The following is a 25,223-nucleotide window of genomic DNA, read 5'->3' on the forward strand; positions in this document are numbered from 1 at the left end:
TTTTGCACTTTGTGCGCCCGAAATTAGATTGGAGGTTGAAGAAAATAATAATTTCATTTGACGTTATTTTGCACCCCGGAAAAAACAATCAATAAAAAATGAATAATCATTTATTATTTAATTAAGGGTGACTTGTGAATGATTTATTGTGTTTTGAGAGTGCAAATTACTATTATTATTTTTCAAGAGTGGAAAGTTTCAAAAGACTCCATTTTAAGAGTGCAAAGTGGGATTAAGCCATTAAATTTATTATCAGCAAAGCTTATGATCAGATTGAATGGCTATTTTTTAGAAAAAAAAACTTGCCCGCTTTGGCATCCCTCCTATAATTTTGTTGAGATTATTATTTCTTTTTAAGGATTCTCAATTTGGCGCGGGGGACGGGGGTTCTAACGAGAGGTCTTCAGCAGGGTGACCCCCTCTCACCATATCTTTGTATCTACTGCACCTAGGCTTCGATAACGGGAATTTTCATGGGATTCGGATAGCTCCGGCTGCCCCTATTGCTGCGAATTTTTGTTTTGCAGACGACACACTCTTATTTTTTGCAGATATGGCTAATTTCATCCCATGTGTTGAGATATAAAATTTGATTTCCGATTATTTATCTTTTTTTTTTAAATCGTGTATTTGTTCTCAATCGTTTCCTATCATCGTACCGTCGTGAAAAAAAACTAATATCTTGTCTCCCTTTGCAGGCAAACTGTGTTTGATATATTCTATTGATCTTTCATCATAATATAAAATTTAACTAGTATACATCAAAAAATAAGATGCAGACCTTTTTTCCATCAGTAAAGAATGCTCTTTCTTCGTCTCAAATATAAGGTCGATAAATTTTCATATGCATGCACCTATTTAGATACATAGACAGTATAATATATTTTCTCCTCGTGGCGATTTATTTTCAACAAATTTGAACTCATTTTATCGAGCCTCTATTCGTGATCGAAGTCATCTTCATCAAGCGAGAAATAAAGCATTCACAAAATGTAGAGGCTCAATACGTAAAAATAAAATAAAAATAGAAATGCAAATTGTTGTAATAATATCATGATCAAGTGATATCTAACTCAAAACGATAAGAGTTGCATAGAATAATTTAAAGTCTTCTTGCCTGAAATGCCCTTCGTTTACATCCCATCTACGGTGTTCAATTTGTTTCGGCTACTATTCACCAAAAAGCTTATCCCATTCTGTGTTATTACATCACCGTATCTAACTCGCCTCCACTACATATGTCCTCTAAGCAAGAGCAAACTTTCCACATAATTATATATAAAAAACTTTCCATAGACTCCAAGATCTTTAGTCTGCTTAGTCTCTGAATTATAGACAACTAACCTAGAATTCTCTAAGGCCAATAAAGCTTCGCCACCATTCAAAAAGCCAACCACATTTTTTATCTTTTCAAACAAACGAACGGTATATAACTTAGTCCAAGATTCTTTCACACAGTACTCCTTCATCACCCACACATCACACGACTCGCCAGTTGACTTGACAACCCCGAGTGATTCCTTAATCACGAAAATACTCAACTTTGCGAAACCCGAACCACCCGCCTCCCATTCCGGCAGCATCACTTCACCGAATACCTCATCTCCAACATCAAAGGCCAAAATATAACTACGACGAAAACTATTGTCACCGATCGGTTTTTTCTCGATGAGCCAATGCACAACCCCATTCAAGAAAACTTGACGAAAATACAAACTTGGATAAGCGTGCAGAGTAATATCAACTCCACCAATCAACCTCCGCCAACTCCATGTCTTGAGGGAAAATATCTCAACCCGTGTCGTAAAAATACCGGCCGCGTTTCTGCAGTAAAGAAACCTCACTACCTTGTGGTGGGTACGACCGGCATCAACTCCGAAACCGAGTACAGAAATGTAGGCGTCTTCCGGATTGATAGGAGGGTGGGGTAAAACTACATGATTTCTAACAGACGGGTTCCATATAACGCCGGGTGGTTGCGCAAAATTAATTATGAAGAAGTTATTCGATAAGCACACAAGCCCATCGCAAGAGCCTACTATTCTTGTATAAATGTTGTGTGATTCGTAGTAGGGAAATTCGAGTTTTGAGGGAGAATTGACAGCAAAGGGAACACCTCCAGTGAATTTAACCAATGAATTTGTTGATAGCGTGTGGATTAGGGAAGCGATGAAGGCGGCGCTGGTGATAATCGACCGCCATGATTTCGAGACGGCGGCGAACCGGATTAAGGATTTGACCGGCAGGTTTTGGAGGATTTCTATCAGAAGGTCTGTCGGTACGTTATTCGACGACATGGTTTAATTTACTGATGAAAGCTCAAAGTTGAAACAATAACAAAACCCTAACGAACAGCCGGAGAGATTTTAAATTAGTTAATTTAGGTGAAAATTATGGGTGAAAATTAGGTTCATATTATCCAATTTTTTTTTTTTTTTTGAGTAACATATTATCCGAGTTTTAGTAGGCTACAATTCATAAACAACATAAAACCCCCGTGTTAAGGGAAACATGCATCAAATTCTCCTGTGTTTTTTTTTTCTTGCATAAAATCGTCTTGTGTTTCATTTTACTTTGCATGAAATCCCATTTTCTGTTAAAAGTTAACGCGGTTAACTACAAAGGGGATTTTATGAAATTTTCATAACATAGGGGGATTGAAGACATATCTTGTACAATACAAGGGAGTGTTATACAAAATCAATTTATTCGTTTAAATTTCATATTATTTTCTTAAAGTAAGTCGAACACATTTATTCAGTTACAATAGGAAATATAGAAATTTAATAGGTGTGGTTAGGGGTGCAAGTTGTAATGGAAATTCCAATTTTCGCCGGTTCCGATTCGAAATGTTTCGATTTTTGGAACATATTTTTTTATTCCGACTTCTAAAATTCTAATTTCTGAAGTTTTCCAATTTTGTTTGGAATGAAATTGGAATTATATATAAAAAAATTGGAATTTCCGATTTTCAATCTGATTTATTTTGAAATTAATTCCGAAAAACTCCGATTTTTTCCCAAAAATTCCTATTTTTGTTTTCCGAAAAATATACCTACACCTAATGTATATTATATAATACTACTTATTTTTTTCTGATACAATAATTTGATTTAAGTTTTGTTTTAGGATTATGACTTATTGAATTGTTGTTAGAAGTTTTATTAAATATTATGATGCGGTTTATTTTTATTTATTTTTTTGAACTAAAATTTAGTGGTTATTAGTTTTACTTTTATCGACGTGGATGTTCTTATTTTTGGAAATTATGATTTTTTTATAAAATTCCCTCTAAGTATTGAAATTTTAATAGTCATGTGATTTCCGTTTTTTTCCGAAATTCCGAAAGTTCCGAGCCTTTTGGAATCTATATATCTATATAATATATAAAAGTTGAATTCCACACCTAATTGATTGACATTTGTCAATTTCAATTGGTGACATGTATTTAATTTCATCCCATGTGGCAAATTGATTGGTGAAAATAAATCATCAAAAAACATGTCACCATTTTCCAAAATTAAAAAAATGTAAAATTATCTATATAATATATAAAAGTTGAATTCCATGCCTAATTGATTGACATTTGTCAATTTCAAATACTTACATGTCTTTAATTTCATCCCACGTGTCCATTTGATTGGTTACGAAAATTAAGCAAAAAACATGTCATCATTTGTATAATTGTACATGTCATTAATTTGCATATATAGAAATTACCAATCAAATCATAAATATCACATTTATCATATAAAAAAGTCATGCGTGCGTTTGATATATATATATATATATATATATATATATATATCTTTTTATTGCATTTAATGTTATTTATATTATTACAAAATGTAATTGATTGTTTCTTTTTTCATTTGTCATATATAAGTATATAAACCCCTTACTGATTCACGTTATTCCACCATCATTTTTCATTCGATAAAAAACGTATGGTTATGTGCGTTTTGTTTTGATAAAATCGGTTCCTTTTTTAAATTAGGTTCTCTTGATTTTTTGCAAATGTTGTTATTTAGTTATTTCGTTATTTTTTATTGATGATTTTTCTTTCATTTTTAATTTTATAATATTGTATTATCTCCAAAATTTCGTAATTATAATTTCAATATATTATATGCTCAAATTTGGTGTTTATACTTTTAATTATTTTATGAAAGAATCATATAGGTTCGTATAAATACATGAATAAATTATCTTTATCTCATGATTTTACCAATATGTTTTATTTTGTTTTTTTTACTAATTAATATTTAAATTTTATTATATTTTTCAGATGAATATCCTCTCGAAAGCTACGTTTGATGGGTTTAGGAAAGACATGTACCTTGCTTATACTTTTAATATGATTGAATCGTCCCGATTGACAGACGATGGTTTACATAACAAAGAATTGGTATTTGGGAATTGTAAGGTATTGTCATACACGGTTTTGCCGTTACAAGGTCGTATGATACTGCCTAATTCGTTTACTGAACGGCCGACAAATTTCTCTCGATATTAAAAATATTGCAGACATTCCATTTGGTTCTTTCACATTTGAATCGTTTCATTTATTACGACATTTTTTGTTTTTTCTATTTCATTTTAAAGTGCTACATTGGTCTCGATATTTTCGATATGTTTTTATGTTATGTTTGGTACTTTGACATTAATGGCATTTGTTTATTTCATGGTAAAAATATTCTATATTCCTTTCAATATGATGTTAGTTTGCAACATTATACAGTGAACAAATTAAGCGATAAAATAGATCATGTGAGTATTTAGTATCCTATTTGATTCGGTTCGGATTTTGTTTGCAATGCTTCGGTTTAGTATGGTTTTGGTTTGGTTTGGTTCGGTTCGGATTCGTTTCACTTTCGCTCAGATATATTCTGATGGCAAGTGAAATATGTTCGAGGGGTGAGGAAGCCGGTTTTAGAAGAAGAATTATTGTTTCCAAATGCAACTTTTAAAATTGCAATTACCTCCCAAAAGTTATGTACATTTCGAAATGTGTCAGGGCCATATAATTTTAATATGATTGTGTAAAGTTTAAGTATTATCATTTCAGTCCCCGATCTTCAACATCCCTATTAAAATAATGTGACATATTTACAACTTGCCCTTAACCCTTCAAATTGAAATATAACACACACACACACCACCGTTCATAAATTAAATTATTGTGATCTGATATATATATATATATATATATATATATATATATATATATATATATATATATATATATATATATATATATATATATATATATATGCTACGGACACAAACACACACACACCCTTCAAATTGAAGTATAACACACACACACACACACACACACACACACACACATAAACACGCACACCGCCGTCAGATCAAATATTATTGTGATATGTACCAAATATAGGATTTATATAAAATTACCATACTAACTGGAAACCAAATCCAACACAATCTACTGATTTTTTTTGCAGCTAAAATAAAAAAAATACAAACGTCCGTTGCTTAAATAATACTACACGCAGAATCACCAATACTACACGCAAAATTACAACGATGAAATAACAGTACAAAAATATCCATGTATATTTTAGCTGCTTATACAAAAAAACCCTAAATGAATATATATTATCATGTATACACGTGATGACAATTATTATTTAAAATTGTGTCATAATATTTTTATATAATTACAAACAAAGTGCCACGTAGTTATTTAAATGTTTTTTTGGTTAATTTACCATGTACTACTTTGTAATTTTCTAGAAGTAAAGTTAAATGCATGTAAGCCCTTCTATTGTTAATATTTATCATTCACTAGCCCAGTAGCCTATTATAATACTTTTGAAACACATCATATTCATTCAAAAACCATATAGTTCAATAAACGAATAATAGTCAAAGCTCATAGTATTACATAAAAAAAAATAGTGCAACACACACCATATATTTATCATTCACTAGCCCAGTAGTTTATTTTTTGTTATTATCATTAATTTTTTTTATAAACATGTTTGTTTAATTTATATATTTTTCTACTAATTTTTTATTTAATTTTTATTTATTTTTTTAAATGTTTTTTTGTAAAATCAATATGTTTATTGTACTGAAAATAACTACATGTAACTGTAGTAAACTATAGCCATTCGTATTTATGTTCTTTTTTTTACCCCATATTTTTAGTCGATCAATTATGTACACACACGAATACTGGCTTATACAAAATAAAATCATAAACCCCAACAACAAAAAAATACAAATTTCAATATTTATATTATAAATACCTCAGAACCAATAAAATACAAATCGAAAATACACAAATATATGCATATGTAACTACATGTAACTGTAGTAAACTATAGTTATTTGTAGTTATGTTCTTTTTTTTTTACCCCATATTTTTAATCGATCAATTATTTACACACACGGATACTGGCTTATACAAAATAAATTCATAAACACCAACAACAAAAATTTATAAATTTCAATATTTATTTTATAAATCACCTCAGAACCAATAAAATACAAATCGAAAATACACAAATATATGCATATGTAACTACATGTTACTAGTAATATATAGTAATGCAGAGTAATGTACAGTACTATATACAGTCTGTTGAACACTGTAACTTGAAGTAGATGTAACTTCAACCAAATTTTTTCACACCTTCAAGAAGAGGATAATGACTTTCATTAAGCTGCAATAGCAAAATCAAAACAAAAAAAATTATTTTAGTGCAAATCAACAAAAATTGAAAAAATATCAAAACACTCAAATCAACAAACACTAGAGAGAGAGAGAGAGAGAGAGAGAGAGAGAGAGAGAGAGAGAGAGAGAGAGAGAGAGAGAGAGAGAGAGAGAGAGAGAGAGAGAGAGAGAGAGAGAGAGAGAGAGAGAGAGAGAGAGAGAGAGAGAGAGAGAGAGAGAGAGAGAGAGAGAGAGAGAGAGAGAGAGGGGAGAGAGAGGCCATAGCTGCGAAAGTCTACGAATTTTAGACCAACCCGCCAATAACTCCTCACCCCAAACGCCTCATACCAAAACCCTAGCCGTCGTTTACCACCCAAGGTTCCGTGCTAACTAATGAAAACAAATTATATAAATAAATATGACAATAAAAAAATGAACGAAATTACCATCAAAATATAGATCTCGATGAATCCAACGGTGGGTAGCCCGTCAAATTCCGACTGCCGGAACACAAATTACATCTCCCGCAAACCCAACGTCGTCGAAATACGCACAGACTGCAAAACAATTGTAGAAACATATCGAGTGCTCCAAACAGATTGAAATCACCACCAAAAGAGAGAGCTCAACGAGAGGAATCCAATGGTAGTTAAACCATCGAATTCCGACCACCGGAGAGAGAGTTATGACTCCGGAAAGCAATTTCGCGGGATGGAGATCTATGGTGGCGGGATTTGAATTTGAGATTTGAGAGAGAGAAAGAGAGAGACTGTGAAAATATAACGAAACAGCAGATTAAAGATATTACTGCTGGCCCAAGATCACCAACCACGTTGTAGAAAGATTACAACTAAAAAGAAGAATTAAACCTCAAATATGAGTAAAGAAGAAAGCTGAAAATTGAAGAGATAAATTACTGGATTTTTTTTCTATTTCTCGATTGATTACAAAAGCTGGATAACACACTAATATATACAGCTTTATAGAAGGCTCTGGCATCCTAATTAATTACCTTAATTAATGACCTTAAAATTTAACAATAAAATAAAGTTTAATTTTACTCTAGAAAATTCTTGAAAAATCTACTGTAAAGAAACCAAAAAATAACTTTAATATTTCACACTCCCCCTTGAAGTGATTTTTTGGAAACCATGCCAAGGTGAGTTCGAAGAAACTCAAATGGAGCTTTATATAATGATTTGTTGAAGATATCAACTACATTTTCTTGACTTCTCACCTCCATAGCGTTAATTGTGCCATCAAGAACTTTTTCTCGAATGAAGTGATGCTCGAGCTCGATGTGCTTGGTTCTTGCATGACAAACGGGATTATTTGCGAGTTTGATAGCACTCTGATTATCTCCATATATCGTAGTTGGTTTCGCTGCAGGAAGATGTAAATCTTCGACAAGCCTTTGAAGCCACACACACTCTTGAGCAGCAAGTGCCGATGCTTTATATTCGGCCTCCGTAGTTGATAAAGAAACTGAATCTTGTTTCTTGCTGCACCAAGAAACACTCGTACCACCACATAGAAACACATACCCTGACGTAGATCTTCGATCATCAAAGTCACCACCAAAAATCAGCATCAGTAAACCAACCAAAGAAGGAGTCGCCCCTTTCTTAAAAAATAAGTCCATATCAAGAGTTGAATTAATGTACTTTAAGATCCTTTTTGCAGACTCAATGTGAGGCTTTCTTGGTGATTGCATAAACCTGCTTACCAAGCCAACTGAGAAGGCAATATCCGGCCGAGTTATAGTCAAATATAAGAGACTACCAACAAGAGCACGATAAGGTTGTGGATTTGGAAGCAACGATCCTTCTTCACGCCTCAACTTCTTGTTCACTTCAAGTGGATTAGAGCATTTCTTACTTGGATTTAACCTGAATCTTTCGACAAGCTTCCTAGCATAGCTTTCTTGAGTGACAAAAATTTCACGCTTCATGTTTATCACTTCTATGCCGAGAAAGTGATGCAATTCTCCCAATTTTTTAATGTCGAATCTGATAGCAAGCTCATCATGTAGTCTTGAGACTTCTTCCTCATTATTTCCGGTTATTATCATGTCATCGACATACAAAAGAACAATCACATGCAAATTTTCATGTTTCTTAACAAATAAGCTCGAGTCAGAGTTAGATGCATTATAGCCACAAAATTGTAAATATTGAGATATTTTGCCGTACCATGCTCGTGGTGCTTGTTTGAGTCCGTATAGAGCTTTCTTGAGTTTGCAAACATAATCAGGATGAGTTTTAGAAACATAACCTGGTGGTTGGTCCATGTATATATCTTTGTCGAGCTCCCCATATAAAAAAACGTTATTTACGTCGAGCTGCCATAATCTCCAATCGTAAAAAGCTGTCAACGCTAGCACAACTCTGACCGAAATCATCTTCGCCACTGGACTAAAGGTTGCTTCATAATCCTCGTTATACTTTTGAGAGAAACCTCGGGCCACCAATCTCGCTTTAAACCTGTCAACACTTACATCAGCTTTTCTTTTGATTTTATATACCCATCTACAAGAGACAGTTTGCACATTTTCTGGTTTCGGAACGAGACTCCAAGTTTGATTTTTCGCAAGAGCATCTATCTCTGCATCCATGGCAAGCTTCCATTCTTTGGTTCCTTTGGCTTCCTCATATGTGGAAGGCTCATCCTCATCTATCGGTCCTGCAAAGAAACAAGAGTATATGCTAATGAAATTTTCATCTCGATAGCGAGCGGGCTTCACGGTGGTTCTTCTAGGTCTCTGTGAAATTTGTGAGTCATCTCTTTCGTGTAGCTCATGATCAGCTTGTGCATTTGAACCCCCCCTTTCACTTGGCTCCTCAATTGAAGACGATGAGACAGTACTGGTGGTAGGTAAGTCTGTCACTTCTTGCTCGATTTCCTTATTTGTCACTACACCTTCGTAATACAGTGAAATTTCATCAAAGATTACATCCCTGGAAACAGTAAAGAGGTGTGTTTTGGGATCCATACACTTCCAGCCCTTCTTCCTTTCATCGTATCTGACAAAAATGCACTTTTTTGCCTTTGCATCGAGCTTGTTTCTTTGCGATTCCGGAACATGAACATAGCAGATTGAACCAAAGACTTTGAGATGTTTGACGGAAGGCTTTTCTCCGAACAATAATTCGTACGGCGATTTCATGTTTGTTGGAGACAGCGGCATCCTATTAATCACATATGCAACACAATTCATGCCTTCTGCCCACAAGGTTCTAGGCAAATTCTTGGCATGCAACCAGCTCTTACATGTTTCCGTTAGATGTCTAATCTTACGCTCCGCGACGCCGTTTTGCTGTGGTGTTTCGGTGCAAGTTAGTTCCCGCCGAATTCCATGTTCTCGACAAAACGAGAGAAATTCTTCCGAAGTAAATTCTCCGCCATTGTCGGTTCGCAACCGCTTAATCTTGGAGTTAAGTTCACCTTCGACCACTTTCTTGAACTCTGTAAACTTGAGAAAAACATCTGACTTGCGCTTGACAAAATACACCCATGTGAATCGTGAAAAATCGTCGATAAAAATTGACATATACAAGTAGCCTGAACAAGAAGGAGTTCTTGTTGGCCCCATCAAATCACTATGAATTAGTTCTAATGGAGCGCTACATCTTGAGACATATATGTCAAACGGAAGTCGATGAGCTTTCCCGTATTGGCATCCTTCTCACACCACTAATTTACCAGAGTGAATGATGTCCGGCTTAATTTCCTTGACATTGCGAAGAAATTTAACGTCGCGGCGTCCGAATAGCATAAAGTTTCCAGCATCTACAGCAGTTACAACTGAGAATAAATTTTTCTTCATACCGGGAACATAAAACACGCTGTTAAGTGTGATTCCGTCTTCATGCATCTTTGATGACCACCGTCCCTTCATTTTCTACGTGATGGACTGTATTATCTGCTGTCACAATGGCATCGCCGCCATTGTATTCTCGAAAATGAGAAAATTTAGACTGGTCACCTGTGAGATGATGCCCACATCCTGAATCCACGATCCAGTCGTCTTTAACGTTGATCGAGGTCATGGCATTTACAAATCTTGTCTCTGCCACGAAAAAACTTCCCCAATCTTCATTTTTTTCTTTTGTAGTTTCAGCCACATTACTCTCCTTGGCTCGACAATATTTCTTAATATGTCCCAAGCGACCGCACTTGTAGCATTTAAATTGCTTCTTATTCGGAATACTTGAAGCCTCTTCTTTTCTCTCTTGTGGTTTCCGAAACTCTTGAGTTTCATTTCTTTTGAAATTCCGGAAGAATTTTCGCTTGGTGGCGGCAAGAGCACTGCCTTCTCCTTCTTTAATAGACACTCCAGCCATTTGTTTAGCTAGAGGCTCCTGTGACGATAGCAAATTCTCGAACTCCTCCAAGGAAGGTTGTTGAGCCCATCCTTGAATCGATGTAACATATGGAATATATTCTGGCTTAAGCCCTCGGATAATAGTTCTCCTTATTCTAGCTTCAGAAATTGCTTCATCCGGATTTAAGAGAGATATTTCGGAGCTTAATTTTTTTATTTTCAGGAAACACTCGGCGATTGAAAGATTACCTTGAGTAGTGTTCGCCACACGAACAACTTGCCTGCCAATGCCATCAAGCTATTCTCTTCACCAAAACGCATCTCCATTCGATTCGGTTTCTCCTCGATTGGATCTCCACTGACACGTCATCATCTAAAGCAAGAGCAAGCTTTCGACGTAATTATCAACATAGAACAACATCGCACACCCGTAGATTCCAAGATCCTCACTCTGCCTCTGATTAGTCTTTAAATTATAGACGACCAACCCAAGACTACGTAACGCAAGCAAAGCTTCGCAACTGTTCCGAAATCCAACGAATCTTGCACTTACTTCGACGGTATACATCTTCGTCCAAGATTCTTTCACACGATACTCCTTCATCACCCACACATCCCACGATTCGTAACCTCCATTGTATTTGACCACGCCGAGCGACTCACCGATCACGAAAATGCATAGCATTTTTGAACACTCGCACGCCAGACAATCCGGCAACATTACTTCGCCGAACACCTCGTCGCCGACATCGAATGCCAGAAACGAAGTGCGACGATCGACCGGGTTGAGTGCTAGCCAATGCACAACCCCGTTCAAGAAAGCCTGACAGTAAGCCTGGCAGTGGCTAGTGTTAAGAGCCCGCAGAGCAATTCCAACTCCACCAATCAGCCTCCGCCAACTCCAAGTCTGGACAGAAAACACCTCAGCATCAAAATCATTGGGTTTTGTGGAATTATAAACCAACCTCACAACCTTATGGTGGGCGTGATCAGCAGAGGATCCGAACCCCAGCACGAACACGGGTTCTTTCGGGTTGATAGTCGGGGTGGGCAATAAGAGATGAGTTCTAATAGATGGGTTCCATAATATGATATGCTTCGGAGAACATGCGGAGCAAGTTTCCAACAGGCACACGACTCCGTCGCAGCAGCCGACTATCGGGGAACATGCGGTACGTGATTTACGGGGAATTCGAGATGCGAGGAAGAATTGACGGAAAGGGCTCCGTCGTTTTCGTCGGTGGCGACGTTTAGCAACGAAAAGTGTTCTCGCTTGTCGGTTTGATCGAAACGCTTAAGGACTTCACCGGCAGTTTCTGGAGGATTGCGGCCTGGAGCTCCGCCGGAAAGTAGTCCGACATAATTTGCCGATGAAAGAAACGGAGTCCGGAAATTTGTTCCACGCGCTGTTGTTTTTGGTGATGAATTTTCTAGGGTTTTTCTTTTCTTTTTTGGACATGTGAATTTTCTAGGGCTTTATTATTTACACCTGAACTAGACTTTTTGTAAAGGATAAAATGCGCTTCTTAGCCCAAACATTTTCTGTTATTGCATTTCTCCCCCTAAAAATTTATATAATGGATACCCCTTCAAAATATTATTTTGGACAAACGCACGTTGCCCAACTTGCAATAAAAATTACATTTAAAGAGACAACGTGCAACAGAAATCCTCATTTCCGATGAATAATCCATCGGAATTTTGCTATCGGGGAAATGTGCAACAAGAATAATATTTTGAAGGGGGGTTTTCACTTTTCAAAATTTTGAGGGGGTAAAGTGCGAAAATTAAAAATTTATAGGGGGTGATATACATTTTTCCCTATTTTGGTTGCACTTTGCCCCAAAAATCAATTTTTGGAGGGTATTGTGCTACAAAAATAACATTTTAAGGGGCAATGTGTAAAAAAATAGTGTTTTTTAAGGGATAACGTGTGGATAGGAGAGAGTGTGGTGGTGGGCCCCTAAAGAAAATGAGGCTTGTTCGCCCTAGGCCAGGGCCGACTCTTGCACCAAAAGGCGAAATCCCTCGCCCCAGGGTCCCCATCCCTTGGCCCGACAATGATTGATGGAGGAATGTAAATCATGGTAACTTAACGGCCCGTTAAGGTAGCGGACCCGGACCTGGTGCCCACAAGGAACCAACCCTCATTGGAGTTGAAATTCTCACACTGCGGCTGCCAGGATTCGATCTTAGGACCTTGCACCACCTTACCAACTCCGGAACCAGTTGAGCTACACCCATGCAGACGCCAGGGTCGGCTCTGCATATATTAATAGTGGATTGTGAAGGACCACCGAATAAATCATGAGATAAACACACAAAAGCTCGAGCTCGAAAAACACAAATTCGAGTTCGACCTTTTTTTGAGTCAGCTCAGCTTGTTTACCACCCCTACACCTAATGGATAGTCGTATATAAGTCTTTAAAGAACACCACATAATCTGTACCGAAAAAGAACTATAACTATAAGAGTGACTGCGATTACAGACCTCTCAAATGACTTCCAATTCTGTCACGTGCCACTTCAGAGAACCACAACAAACTAACCAATCGTAACTCATTGGATATAATACGTTGATGAAACTGTTGTAATGATATTAATACCACGAAAACAAGAAGTAAACTGCACGAATGCATATCAATTTTAGAATCTCTGCAGCATATAAAGGAGGGATGAGTCTAAAACGATACGAGAAGTTCGTAAAGAAATTCGACATTTCTCATTGTATGATGCAACAAATCCCAAATTCTTGAATTAAAAAATAAAAATAAAAATAAACAGAGAAATTGGAAGGAGATTAGATACTTTCTATGCAGCATATAAGAAATCACAACCCGACGACCGAACCGGGATCCACAATGCGGCAATCATAGCCTTCTGAACCCCGAATACGGCATAATCATCCGACAAAGGACAAGTGAAAAGGTGATCGAATCCAACCAGATTTAGTTCAAGAAAGAAATGTTATCATTTCAAAATTGACAAAGATATTGCAAGAATTGAACAATATTGAACACATGCGGTTAAGTTTGACGGAAAAAAATTAACGGAAGCTACCCCTAAACCACAAGGGGTTACTGCTGATATTACGAACACAAGAGGGTCATCTGCAAAATAATACTGAGCTTGAGCATAATAAGTACCCTCACTGAAAAAATATTTTAAAAATTACTTTTATGTTGATATTAGATTATCTGGTGTTATAAAGTCTGACTAATGGTGGTAATGTGTTTTTTTAAAATGGTTATTGATTGTTAATGTATGTTTAAACCCATGAGCAATTCAATTATGAGGAAATCTCTACGGTGCATTTAACAATGCAAGAAACCCCAAACAACTTTATTATCTTCAATACATAGGTGGTGTTTGCAGGAGTTTTTAAAAATAGATTATCAGTTTTTTTTTCTCACATAATCTGTTTTTAGGTGTTTGGGAAACCGACTTTTGTTTTTGCTTCTCTTAAAATAAGTTGTTTTAAGCTATAATTTTAAAAGCAACCATGCATCTGCTTTAATTTTTCTATTTAAATTGATTTTTCCAATTTTTTTTTTTGCGAACACCCCAAACTTATAGAAGCACTTAATATCAACTTAACTCACAATCACTAACTTTTACTTTTAAATAAACTTTTGCAAACACCATCAAAATAAGGATCCATCAAGCACAAAATCTACTTTTATTATTTGAACATATATGTTTATCAAATTTGAACGCATAAGCATATTCATATAACTCAGATCACCGGGGAATAAAAAATGTCAAAGGCGAAATACATAGAAGTCGATACGATAAAATTATTTCACGAGTTCAACCGATAATATGTAAATAAAAGTGAACACTATTGGATCAATTCGCCGCCAATTCTAAGCAAGAGCAAGCTTTCGACATAACTATTAACACAGAAGCAACCAGATCCATAAATCCCAAGATCCTTCGTCTGCCGAGTATCTGGATTATAGACCACTAAAGAAAACCTAACCGAACGATCCGTATACGGCGCGATCCCCTGCCTATATAAGAACAGTAAAGCTTCACCACTCTTCCAGAACCCGATTACTCTAGATACCACGTTCAGCAAACGAATCGTGTACAACTTAGTCCAAGATTCTCTCACACAGTACTCCTTCATCACCCACACATCGCACGACGTATAGCCTCTATCGTATTTAACAGCTCCCAGTGATTCCCCAATCACGAAAATACGCAACATCAGTAAACTTTCGTATACGCATGCAGCTAACTCGTCTGGAAGCATTACTTCACCAAGTACCTCATCGCCAACATCAAAGGCCAGAAATGAACTAAGTCGAAAACTATCGTCTTTTGAAAGCCAATGCACAACCCCGTTCGAGAAAACCGATGGACAAGTCGTAGACGGAAAAACATGCGGAGGAATTAAATCAACTTCGCCCCACTTTCGCCAACTCCACGTCTCGAGTGAAAATATCTCAACCAGTTGCATAAAACTTAAATTAATATCGTTGGGTTTCATGCAATAAACCAACCTTACAACTTTGTAAGCATGACTAGCAACTCCGAAACCCAGCACAACAAAGTGGGGCGTTTTCGGATTGATCGTAGGGTTTGGTAAAACTCGATGATTTCTAACGGATGGGTTCCATATGATAATACTGCATTGCGAAGAATCGCGGAACTCGTCGTCCGATAAGCAGATCAGACCATCGCAAGAGCCGACTATTCTGAAAGTTTGATCGGATTTGAACGGAAATTCGAGCTTTGAGGAAGAACTGAATGTTCCAAAGGGTCCGTTTTCAGCGATAGTAAGGAACGAATGGAGTTCCTTTTCGTGGACGAGGGTTCGATTTTTGGCGTTGGAGAGGTGCGATGCGATAAAGGCGGGGGTGGTGATAATCGACCGCCAAGATTTCGAAACGGCGAGGAAACGGACTAAGGATTTAACCGGCAGTTTGCCGAGGATTTCGAGCACGAGATCTGTGGGTAAATAATTCGACATGGTTTAGTGATGATGAAAGTTTGAACAAAACCCTAAATATATATAATATCAATGTGAAATTGGAAAAAAAGGAAAACGTTGGTGGGTTGTTTATAAATTAGTATTGGGAAATCCTAATAGGTTTAGAATTTTGGTACCGCAGAAGAGTAGAAATTCTTTTTGTCACTTTCCTTTTAAAATTTAAAATTTTATTGGAAAATTACCAAAATTACTAAATAAAAAGATTCCAAAAACTTTTTTTATTCAAATAGTTCCAAAAATTAAAACGGGTTACAATTTGCACCCATGTACTATAAAATAGGTCCCATTCACCCCATGCGATATTAAAAACTACAAGGACCCCCCTTTTTTTCACAGTTAGTTGATAGTAATTTGACAGTATTAAATTTTGCAGTGCAATTATTCTTATATCCTTTCTTCTTGTCTTTTACTTTCTCAAAAATTATCAGTCACCCATGGCCACTACCAAAATCAAAAAGTTGAGACGATGATTTCACTACCCCATCGATCCCCTCCTGTAGAAAGGATACACCATCGGCTATCGCCGCCGTCGGTACACCATCACCATCAATTATATCCGAACATATGGGCTCCTAGGAAAAACTATTGCAGAGGATTTTAATTCTCATGAAATTGTAATTAATATTGTCCAAAAAAAGTGAAAAAAAAACAAGAAGAAAGACATTCAAAATTTGGATAAAACACAATCAACATTTCAACATCAAACAAACAAATACAAACTCAAAATTAGAACCAACACAACAACTTAACAAAAAGACCAAAAAACATAACAAAAATGCCAACCCTAGTTTTGGAAGCCCCCAAGTTGGTCAGCCTAATATCCTCTCTCTTCACCTTCATCCCAAACCCATCAACCTCCACGTCAGCCCCAATCCTCATACCTTTCCTCTTCGAATACCAAAACCAAAACCCAAACCTCGGCCGAGCCACCAAATCCACCCGAAAAACCGCCGCCGACCCATTCGAAACCACCTTCACGCGGCGGCCTCCCACTGTGTTTATATATAAACACAAATTGGATCATCATATCCACTTTGTGTAAATTTCTAATTTTTTCGCACTTTACCGCCTCAAATTTTTTAAAAGTGAATGTCCCCTTCGAAATATTATTCTTGTTGCACATTGCCCCGATAGCAAAATTCCGATGAATTATTCATTAAAATTGAGGATTTATGTTGCACGTTGCCCTTTAAATGTTATTTTTATTGCACGTTGACCCTTAAAAACATTACTTTTTCGCACATTGCCTCTTTAAAATTTTATTTTTGTTGCACAGTGCCCTAAAAAAATTGGCTCATGGAGTAAAGTGCAATCAAAAGAATATTTAGAAGGGGGAATATCCATTTTTTTTAATATTTAGGGGGGAAGTGCGAAAATCAAAAATTTATAGGGGCAAAGTGCATTTTCAAATTAAAAAAGTCAATGTTAACCCAACATTAATTTATTAATTCTACCAATTACAATACACATACGTGGACTGTACTTCGTATATATCTACGTTTTGAGCTTTAGGTCATCACCTCCTCCAGTAATTGAGTTGAACAACGAAAAAACAATTAATTGATGAATATAAAAAGCTTATTACATTCCTATGTAATTGTCAGCATATATATAGTGACATTACATTACAAGTTACAACAATAAAAAAATATGATCGTCTTTTGTATTCTTTGTAAGGATTTTTGCCCTCTCACACTAATTAAGACCAATTTTATTTAGGAGTCTTAAATTTAATGATGAAACTAATTAGAATCAAATGACAAGTTCAACTAAATATTTGTTTCAATTTTTTTTTTTAGTATATAATTCAGCAGATTTTACAAATAATATGGTGTACTATGTTGTACTATAGTTTACACTACTATTAAAAAAAAGGGATTATTTGACAAACACCCCTCATATCCATGGTACAATTAAGATGGGTCCATATTTTTTTTCTCTCTTTAAGAAAAATCCAAAATAATTTTAATAACCATAAATAATAAAATTTTATTATTTTAATACAATTATACCCTTCACCCTATATTGTTCACCCTATATTCCACGATCTTTTATCTTTCTCTGTCTTTTCTTTCCACCGCCCAACTTTTCTCTCTTTTATTTTCTCTCTTCATCTTCTCCATCTCTTCTCCATCATGTTCGCCTCTACCGCTGCAATTTTTCAGATCGATTCCGTAGAAGACGACATCCACAACTCATAGATCCCTCTATCTCTTTCGTCAAATCAAATATCATAAAAACGCATTACACATCACTCCATTGGAACCAACAAACGAGCTTCCCAATTGGCGTTTCGAGCCCATCAGTAAAGATTCTGCCTACAATTTATCGAACCAGTAAATACGAACTTAATTAAAAACCGAGGTAATTACTCAATCTCGGACTTCTATAATTTTCCACTCTTGAACTGAATATATTTATATATATATAAATGTATGTGATGTGTGATGTATGGATATTCGATAAATTTGTGTTGAATTTGTTAAAGAATAGAAGTTTCTGCAATTGATTGAGTTATAAGATCTGTCAAAAAATATAATTAATTAATTAATTAATTAAGTTACACTGATTGTGATGCAAGCATTAGATTCATTAATTCATTAATAAGAGTAAGTTGATGGTGTTGTCCGGCTAATCCATTTATCGTTATATTCTCCGAATTTTTCTGTTAACTTTTTGATGTGTTTTTAGTCGATTACGTTGAGGAATGAATATTCCCGAATACACGAGGCGGGTTTTCGGGGAAATCCCCGTTCGGAAACGAGAAAGTGAACTTCCCATGGGAGAAGAAAAGAGCAGCCAATGAAGAGAGAGGGGTAGTGTTGACAGTCGAAAGAGCCGTGTTTGGCTGAGTCAACTCTTAACCCGTAGCGTCTCTCTCTTTTCTCCACAACCCACTCCCACATCCACACCCACACTCTCGCAGCCCCATCTGACGACCACATCCACACCCTCGCGGATTTTTATAGTGGTTTTCAATATTTTTACATAAACCACTATAAAAATCTGTATAAATAATTATAGTGGTTTTCAATAATTTTTGTACAAATTTTTATATAACTGTATATACATAGTGGTTTTTATGTTGACATGGTTGTTATACAGAGTGGTTTTAAAGTTTACATAATTGTTATACAGAGTGGTTTTCATGTTATATAATTATATACATAGTGGTTTTCATGTTATATAATTATATATATAGTGGTTTTCATGTTATATAATTGTTATACATAGTGGTTTTCATGTTTATATAGCTGTTTATACAGAGTGGTTTTTATGTTTATATAGAGTGGTTTTTATTTAAAAAAAACTGGAAATAAAAAATAAATAAATAAACCATTTAAAAAAATTGAAATTAAGAAAAAAAACCATGAAAAAACGAAAATAAAAATAAAACCATTTTTTAAAAATTAAAATAAAAAATATGAAAAATAAAAATAAGAAAAAAAACAATTTAAAATAAACAACCGACAAAAAATAATAATAATATAATTACAAAATTTTATTTTAAATGGAAATAAAGAAAACCATTAAATAAAATAAAAAAGAAAAGGAAAAAAAACTGAATTAACGTGATGAGAGGAATAATTTTAGGAGAAGATTTGGGTGTAGATTATGAGTGTAATTTTTTTTAATTAAATAGTTATACTAATTAATAATTAGTGGGGGGGCATATATGGTTTTTAAGGCCCATTGGATTTATCTCAAATATCATTTATAAATGATGGATTTATCAAGAATTAAAATTCCAATGAAGGGTGTTTGGCATATTGCCCCTAAAAAAAACCTTTTTTTCTACATAATACTGAAAATTACAAAGAAAGCGTGTTTTTCGTTTTTTTTTTTAATTCAATCTACAATATTTTAATTTTTTTTATTTTATTTGTCGTCAATACTGTAGTAGACTATGGTATACCACCAAGGTCGGTCCTAGGTGATTGGAGGCCCTGGGCAAGACTTAAAATCGAGGCCCTAAATTTCAATTTATTTTATATTTATACATATATATATATATATATATATATATATATATATATATATATATATATATATATATATATATATATATATATATATATATATATATGTCTGTCTGTGTGTGTGTAAGATATGGATGTATTAAATAAAAATGGGTAGTAGAAAAAAGTTTTTTGATTTAACAAAAATATTTTGAGAAATAAAAACACCAATAACATGGAAAAAAACAACTAAATTTAAAGTGTAGAAACTAACATTAAAGAACTATATAGAAGTGCAAGAAAATTTAAATTAGAGTAAAACAATGTAAATGAGAGAGTTTCTTAAATTAGAGTATAAAACAATGTAAATGAGAGAGAAATGGTAAGAGAACGAAAGACATTGGGTGGAAAAAAATAAAGAGACGGATAAATGACAAATGGACTCGGTCAAAAAAATTAATGTGGAAAGAGAGGGTTAAAAAGTTAAGAGATGAAGAGAATAAGAGTTGGAAGAAGAGAAAAGAAAAATAATTATAAAATAATAAGAACAATAATATATCTTTTTGGGCTCCATTGAAAAGTGGGCCCTAGACCTGGGCCCTGCTCGCACTGGGCCAGAGCCGCCCCTGTATACTACGGTGTACTATGGTATACTACCGTGTACGACCAAACCCTTACAGCCAACAACACCAATCCTCACCAATCCTACCAGTCAATGCATCAGCCGTCAAACCCTAGCAGCCAACATCCGCAGCCATCGCAACCGTAGTCACCTACTAACTTTTGGGAAACCTAGATTTACCACTTTGAACCCAAATCAAGCACAATCTCTTGAAGATCAAGAAAATCAGATGCAAATGGTAAAAAATATACTTTCAATTAAATCTCCACCTTAACCACATCCCCGTTGTTGCCTCGATCACCACAGCCCCCTGCCGCCTGAACAATCACAGCCCCTCGCAGCCGTCTCGACCACCACAGCCCCCTGCCGCCGCATCAACCACCACAGGCCCCCGCTGCCTCGTCCACTACAGCCCCTTCCTTATGCTATTACTGAAGAAAGCAAGAGAGAGATATAAACATAGATAGGTGAGAGAGAGAAAAAATAGTTGCAATTAGGAAAATAAAATTAAATAAGAAGAGAGGATCCCTCAACATCTTCGATAGTGTCCACGAAGTCGAGCATAACTTTCTCATCCGGACCCCAAATCAATTGGTTCCGGCGGCAATAGAAACCTATTTCAGCTGGCTACATTTTGCTGCCCAACGTCAAATTTCCAAATTCGGACTCGAACATTGTCAAAATTGGATTCCAAAAGCAATCATGAAAACACGTGCTACAGTTCGAGGACATGAATCCGCATCAAGAAACGTCCACAAAAATACTCGCTAGAAAAGATACGCACATAAGTAACAGTACAAAAGCATGCACAAAAGAACTCACGCAAAAGTGCAGTCACAATACGGATCATGAAAACACAAACTACAATCCTAGGACATTAATACAAATCAACAAACAAGCACAAACACACTCGCTCAAATGGATATGCACAAACGTACATGTAAAAAAACATGCGCAAAAGTGCATTCGCAACAACGTTCTTAAAAACATGAACACTAGGACTTTAATACGGATAACCAGACAAACAACAAGAACACTAGATACAAAAGATACAGTGGAGTTTATAAATAACACTCTACGTTTACGTTTACGTGGATTCTTTTTTGGATTAATTTATATTTCTGTTTTAATTGGTGGATTTAGTATCTGATAGGTACAAATCGATAATTAGGTGTCCATGAAGCAAAAATGATCAAAGAGTAAGAAAAGAGTTGCAATTAGGAAAATAAAATAAAATTAGAAGAGAGGATCCCTTAACATCTTCGGTAGTGTCCACGAAGTCGAGCATAAGTTTCTCATCCGGGCTCCAAATCAACTGGTTCCGACGGCATTAGAAACCTATTTCAGCTGGCTACATTTCCTGTCTAACGTCAAATTTCCAAATTCGGACTCGAACATGGTCAAAATTGGATTCCAAAAGCAATCAGGAAAATACGTGCTATATTTCGAGGACATGAATGCGCATAGAGAAACATCCACAAAAACACTCGCTAGTAAAGATACGCACATAAGTAACAGTACAAAAGCATGCACAAAATTACTCACGCAAAAGTGCATTCGCAAAAAGGATCATGAAAACACAAACTACAATCCTAGGACATTAATACAAATCAACAAACATGCACAAACACACTCGCTCAAATGGACATGCACAAACGTACATGTAAAAAAACATGCGCAAAAGTGCATTCGCAACAACGTTCTTAAAAACACGAACCACAACACTAGGACTTTAATACGCATACCCAAACAAACAACAAAAACAATAGATACAAAAGATACAGTGGAGTTTAGAAATAACATTCTACGTTTCCGTTTACGTGGATTTTTTTTGGATTAATTTATACTTCTGTTTTCATTGGTGGATTTAGTATCTTATATGTACAAATCGATAATTAGGTGTCCATGAAGAAAAAATGATCAAAGAGTAAGAAAAGAGTTGCAATTAGAAAAATTAAATCAAATTAGAAGAGAGGATCCTTCGACATCTTTGATAGTGTGCACGAAGTCCAGCATAACTTTCTCATCCGGACTCCAAATCAACTGGTTTCGGTGGCATTAGAAACCTATTTCAGCTGGCTACATTTCCCGTCTAATGTCAAATTTCCAAATTCGGACTCGAACATGGTCAACAGCACTCACGCAAAAGTGCATTCGCTAAAAGGATCATGAAAACACAAACTACAATCCTAGGACATTAATACAAATCAACAAACATGCACAAAACACACTCGCTCAAATGGACATGCACAAACGTACATGTAAAAAAACATGCGCAAAAGTGCATTCGCAACAACGTTCTTAAAAACACGAACCACAACACTAGGACTTTAATACGCATACCCAAACAAACAGCAAAAACAATAGATACAAAAGATACAGTGGAGTTTAGAAATAACATTCTACGTTTACGTTTACGTGGATTTTTTTTGGATTAATTTATACTTCCGTTTTCATTGGTGGATTTAGTATCTTATATGTACAAATCGATAATTAGGTGTCCATGAAGAAAAAATGATCAAAGAGTAAGAAAAGAGTTGCAATTAGAAAAATTAAATCAAATTAGAAGAGAGGATCCTTCAACATCTTTGATAGTGTGCACGAAGTCCAGCATAACTTTCTCATCCGAACTCCAAATCAACTGGTTACGGTGGCATTAGAAACCTATTTCAGCTGGCTACATTTCCCGTCTAACGTCAAATTTCCAAATTCGGACTCGAACATGGTCAACAGCACTCACGCAAAAGTGCATTCGCAAAAAGGATCATGAAAACACAAACTACAATCCTAGGACATTAATACATATCAACAAACATGCACAAACACACTCGCTCAAATGGACATGCACAAACGTACATGTAAAAAAACATGCGCAAAAGTGCATTCGCAACAACGTTCTTAAAAACACGAACCACAACACTAGGACTTTAATACGCATACCCAAACAAACAGAAAAAACAATAGATACAAAAGATACAGTGGAGTTTAGAAATAACATTCTACGTTTACGTTTACGTGGATTATTTTGGATTAATTTATACTTCTGTTTTCATTGGTGGATTTAGTATCTTATATGTACAAATCGATAATTAGGTGTCCATGAAGAAAAAATGATCAAAGAGTAAGAAAATAATTGCAATTAGAAAAATTAAATCAAATTAGAAGAGAGGATCCTTCAACATCTTTGATAGTGTGCACGAAGTCCAGCATAACTTTCTCATCCGGACTCCAAATCAACTGGTTTCGGTGGCATTAGAAACCTATTTCAGCTGGCTACATTTCCCGTCTAACGTCAAATTTCCAAATTCGGACTCGAACATGGTCAACAGCACTCACGCAAAAGTGCATTCGCAAAAAGGATCATGAAAACACAAACTACAATCCTAGGACATTAATACAAATCAACAAACATGCACAAACACACTCGCTCAAATGGACATGCACAAACGTACATGTAAAAAAACATGCGCAAAAGTGCATTCGCAACAACGTTCTTAAAAACACGAACCACAACACTAGGACTTTAATACGCATACCCAAACAAACAGCAAAAACAATAGATACAAAAGATACAGTGGAGTTTAGAAATAACATTCTACGTTTACGTTTACGTGGATTTTTTTTGGATTAATTTATACTTCTGTTTTCATTGGTGGATTTAGTATCTTATATGTACAAATCGATAATTAGGTGTCCATGAAGAAAAAATGATCAAAGAGTAAGAAAAGAGTTGCAATTAGAAAAATAAAATCAAATTAGAAGAGATGATCCTTCAACATCTTTGATAGTGTGCACGAAGTCCAGCATAACTTTCTCATCCGGACTCCAAATCAACCGGTTTCGGTGGCATTAGAAACCTATTTCAGCTGGCTACATTTCCCGTCTAACGTCAAATTTCAAAATTCGGACTCGAACATGGTCAACAGCACTCACGCAAAAGTGCATTCGCAAAAAAGATCATGAAAACACAAACTACAATTCTAGGACATTAATACAAATCAACAAACATGCACAAACACACTCGCTCTAATGGACATGCACAAACGTACATGTAAAAAAACATGCGCAAAAGTGCATTCGCAACAACGTTCTTAAAAAAACGAACTACAACACTAGTAATTTAATACGCATAACCAAAGAAATAGCAAAAACACTAGATGTAGTGGAGTTTAGAAATAACACTCTACGTTTACGTTTACGTGGATTTTATTTTGGGATTAATTTATATTACTGTTTTAATTGGTGAATTTAGTATCTTATAGGTACAAATCGATAATTAGGTGTCCATGAAGCAAAAATGATCAAAGAGTAAGAAAAAAGTTTCAATTAGGACTCCAAATCAACTGGTTCTGGCGGCATTAGAAACCTATTTCAGCTGGCTACATTTCCTATCTAACGTCAAATTTCTAAATTCGGACTCGAGCATGGCCAAAATTGGATTCCAAAAGCGATCATCAAAATACGTGCTACAGTTCGAGGACATGAATGTGCATCAAGAAACGTCCAGAAAAACACTCACTAGAAAAGATACGCACATAAGTAACAGTACAAAACCATCCACAAAAGTACTCACGCAAAAGTGCAGTCGCAAAACGGATCATGAAAACACAAACTACAATCCTAGGAC

At 35.5% G+C, this 25,223-nt stretch overlaps 4 protein-coding genes and 1 long non-coding RNA gene across 5 annotated transcripts in view; 1 reads left to right on the top strand and 4 right to left on the bottom strand.

Moving 5' to 3' along the window:
* Nucleotides 1–1,095: 1,095 nt before the first annotated feature.
* LOC148765651 (F-box protein At3g07870-like) overlaps nucleotides 1,096–25,223 on the bottom strand; it is a 35,289-nt gene continuing 11,161 nt past the window's right edge. Inside the window, exon 2 of the mRNA XM_088812095.1 lies at nucleotides 1,096–1,109. The gene's annotated coding sequence lies outside the window, so the exon portion shown is untranslated. The remainder of the gene's footprint in view (nucleotides 1,110–25,223) is intronic.
* On the bottom strand, nucleotides 1,233–2,297 carry LOC148765652 (F-box protein CPR1-like). The gene has a single exon (XM_088811885.1). The coding sequence runs from the start codon at nucleotides 2,295–2,297 to the stop codon at nucleotides 1,233–1,235; it is 1,065 nt and encodes a 354-aa protein (XP_088668011.1).
* Nucleotides 11,389–12,376, bottom strand: LOC148765653 (F-box/kelch-repeat protein At3g06240-like). Its single transcript, XM_088811886.1, has 2 exons — nucleotides 12,274–12,376; nucleotides 11,389–12,170 (listed from the first exon to the last, which is right to left on the bottom strand). The coding sequence occupies exons 1-2, from the start codon at nucleotides 12,374–12,376 to the stop codon at nucleotides 11,389–11,391; spliced, it is 885 nt and encodes a 294-aa protein (XP_088668012.1).
* On the bottom strand, nucleotides 14,739–16,072 carry LOC105972100 (F-box protein At3g07870). Its single transcript, XM_012997040.2, has one exon. It carries the CDS (start codon nucleotides 15,992–15,994, stop codon nucleotides 14,858–14,860), a length of 1,137 nt encoding a protein of 378 aa, XP_012852494.2. The 5' UTR covers nucleotides 15,995–16,072; the 3' UTR covers nucleotides 14,739–14,857.
* On the top strand, nucleotides 18,092–19,142 carry LOC148765654 (uncharacterized). Its single transcript, XR_016029319.1, has 2 exons — nucleotides 18,092–18,379; nucleotides 18,707–19,142. It is a non-coding gene; the product is annotated as an uncharacterized LOC148765654 (long non-coding RNA).

Source organism: Erythranthe guttata, chromosome 13 (genome assembly GCF_056151865.1).
Source record: "Erythranthe guttata isolate IM_541 chromosome 13, IM_541, whole genome shotgun sequence".
In the NCBI taxonomy this organism is placed as follows: domain Eukaryota; kingdom Viridiplantae; phylum Streptophyta; class Magnoliopsida; order Lamiales; family Phrymaceae; genus Erythranthe; species Erythranthe guttata.

Coding starts and splice junctions, on each gene's coding strand:
- LOC148765653 (XM_088811886.1), bottom strand. CDS start 12,376: ATGTCGGACTACTTTCCGGCGGAGCTCCAGGCCGCAATCCTCCAGAAA. Junction 12,171..12,273: donor GACAAGCGAGAACACTTTTC/GTTGCTAAACGT, acceptor GTTCCCCGATAG/TCGGCTGCTGCGACGGAGTC.
- LOC148765652 (XM_088811885.1), bottom strand. CDS start 2,297: ATGTCGTCGAATAACGTACCGACAGACCTTCTGATAGAAATCCTCCAA.
- LOC105972100 (XM_012997040.2), bottom strand. CDS start 15,994: ATGTCGAATTATTTACCCACAGATCTCGTGCTCGAAATCCTCGGCAAA.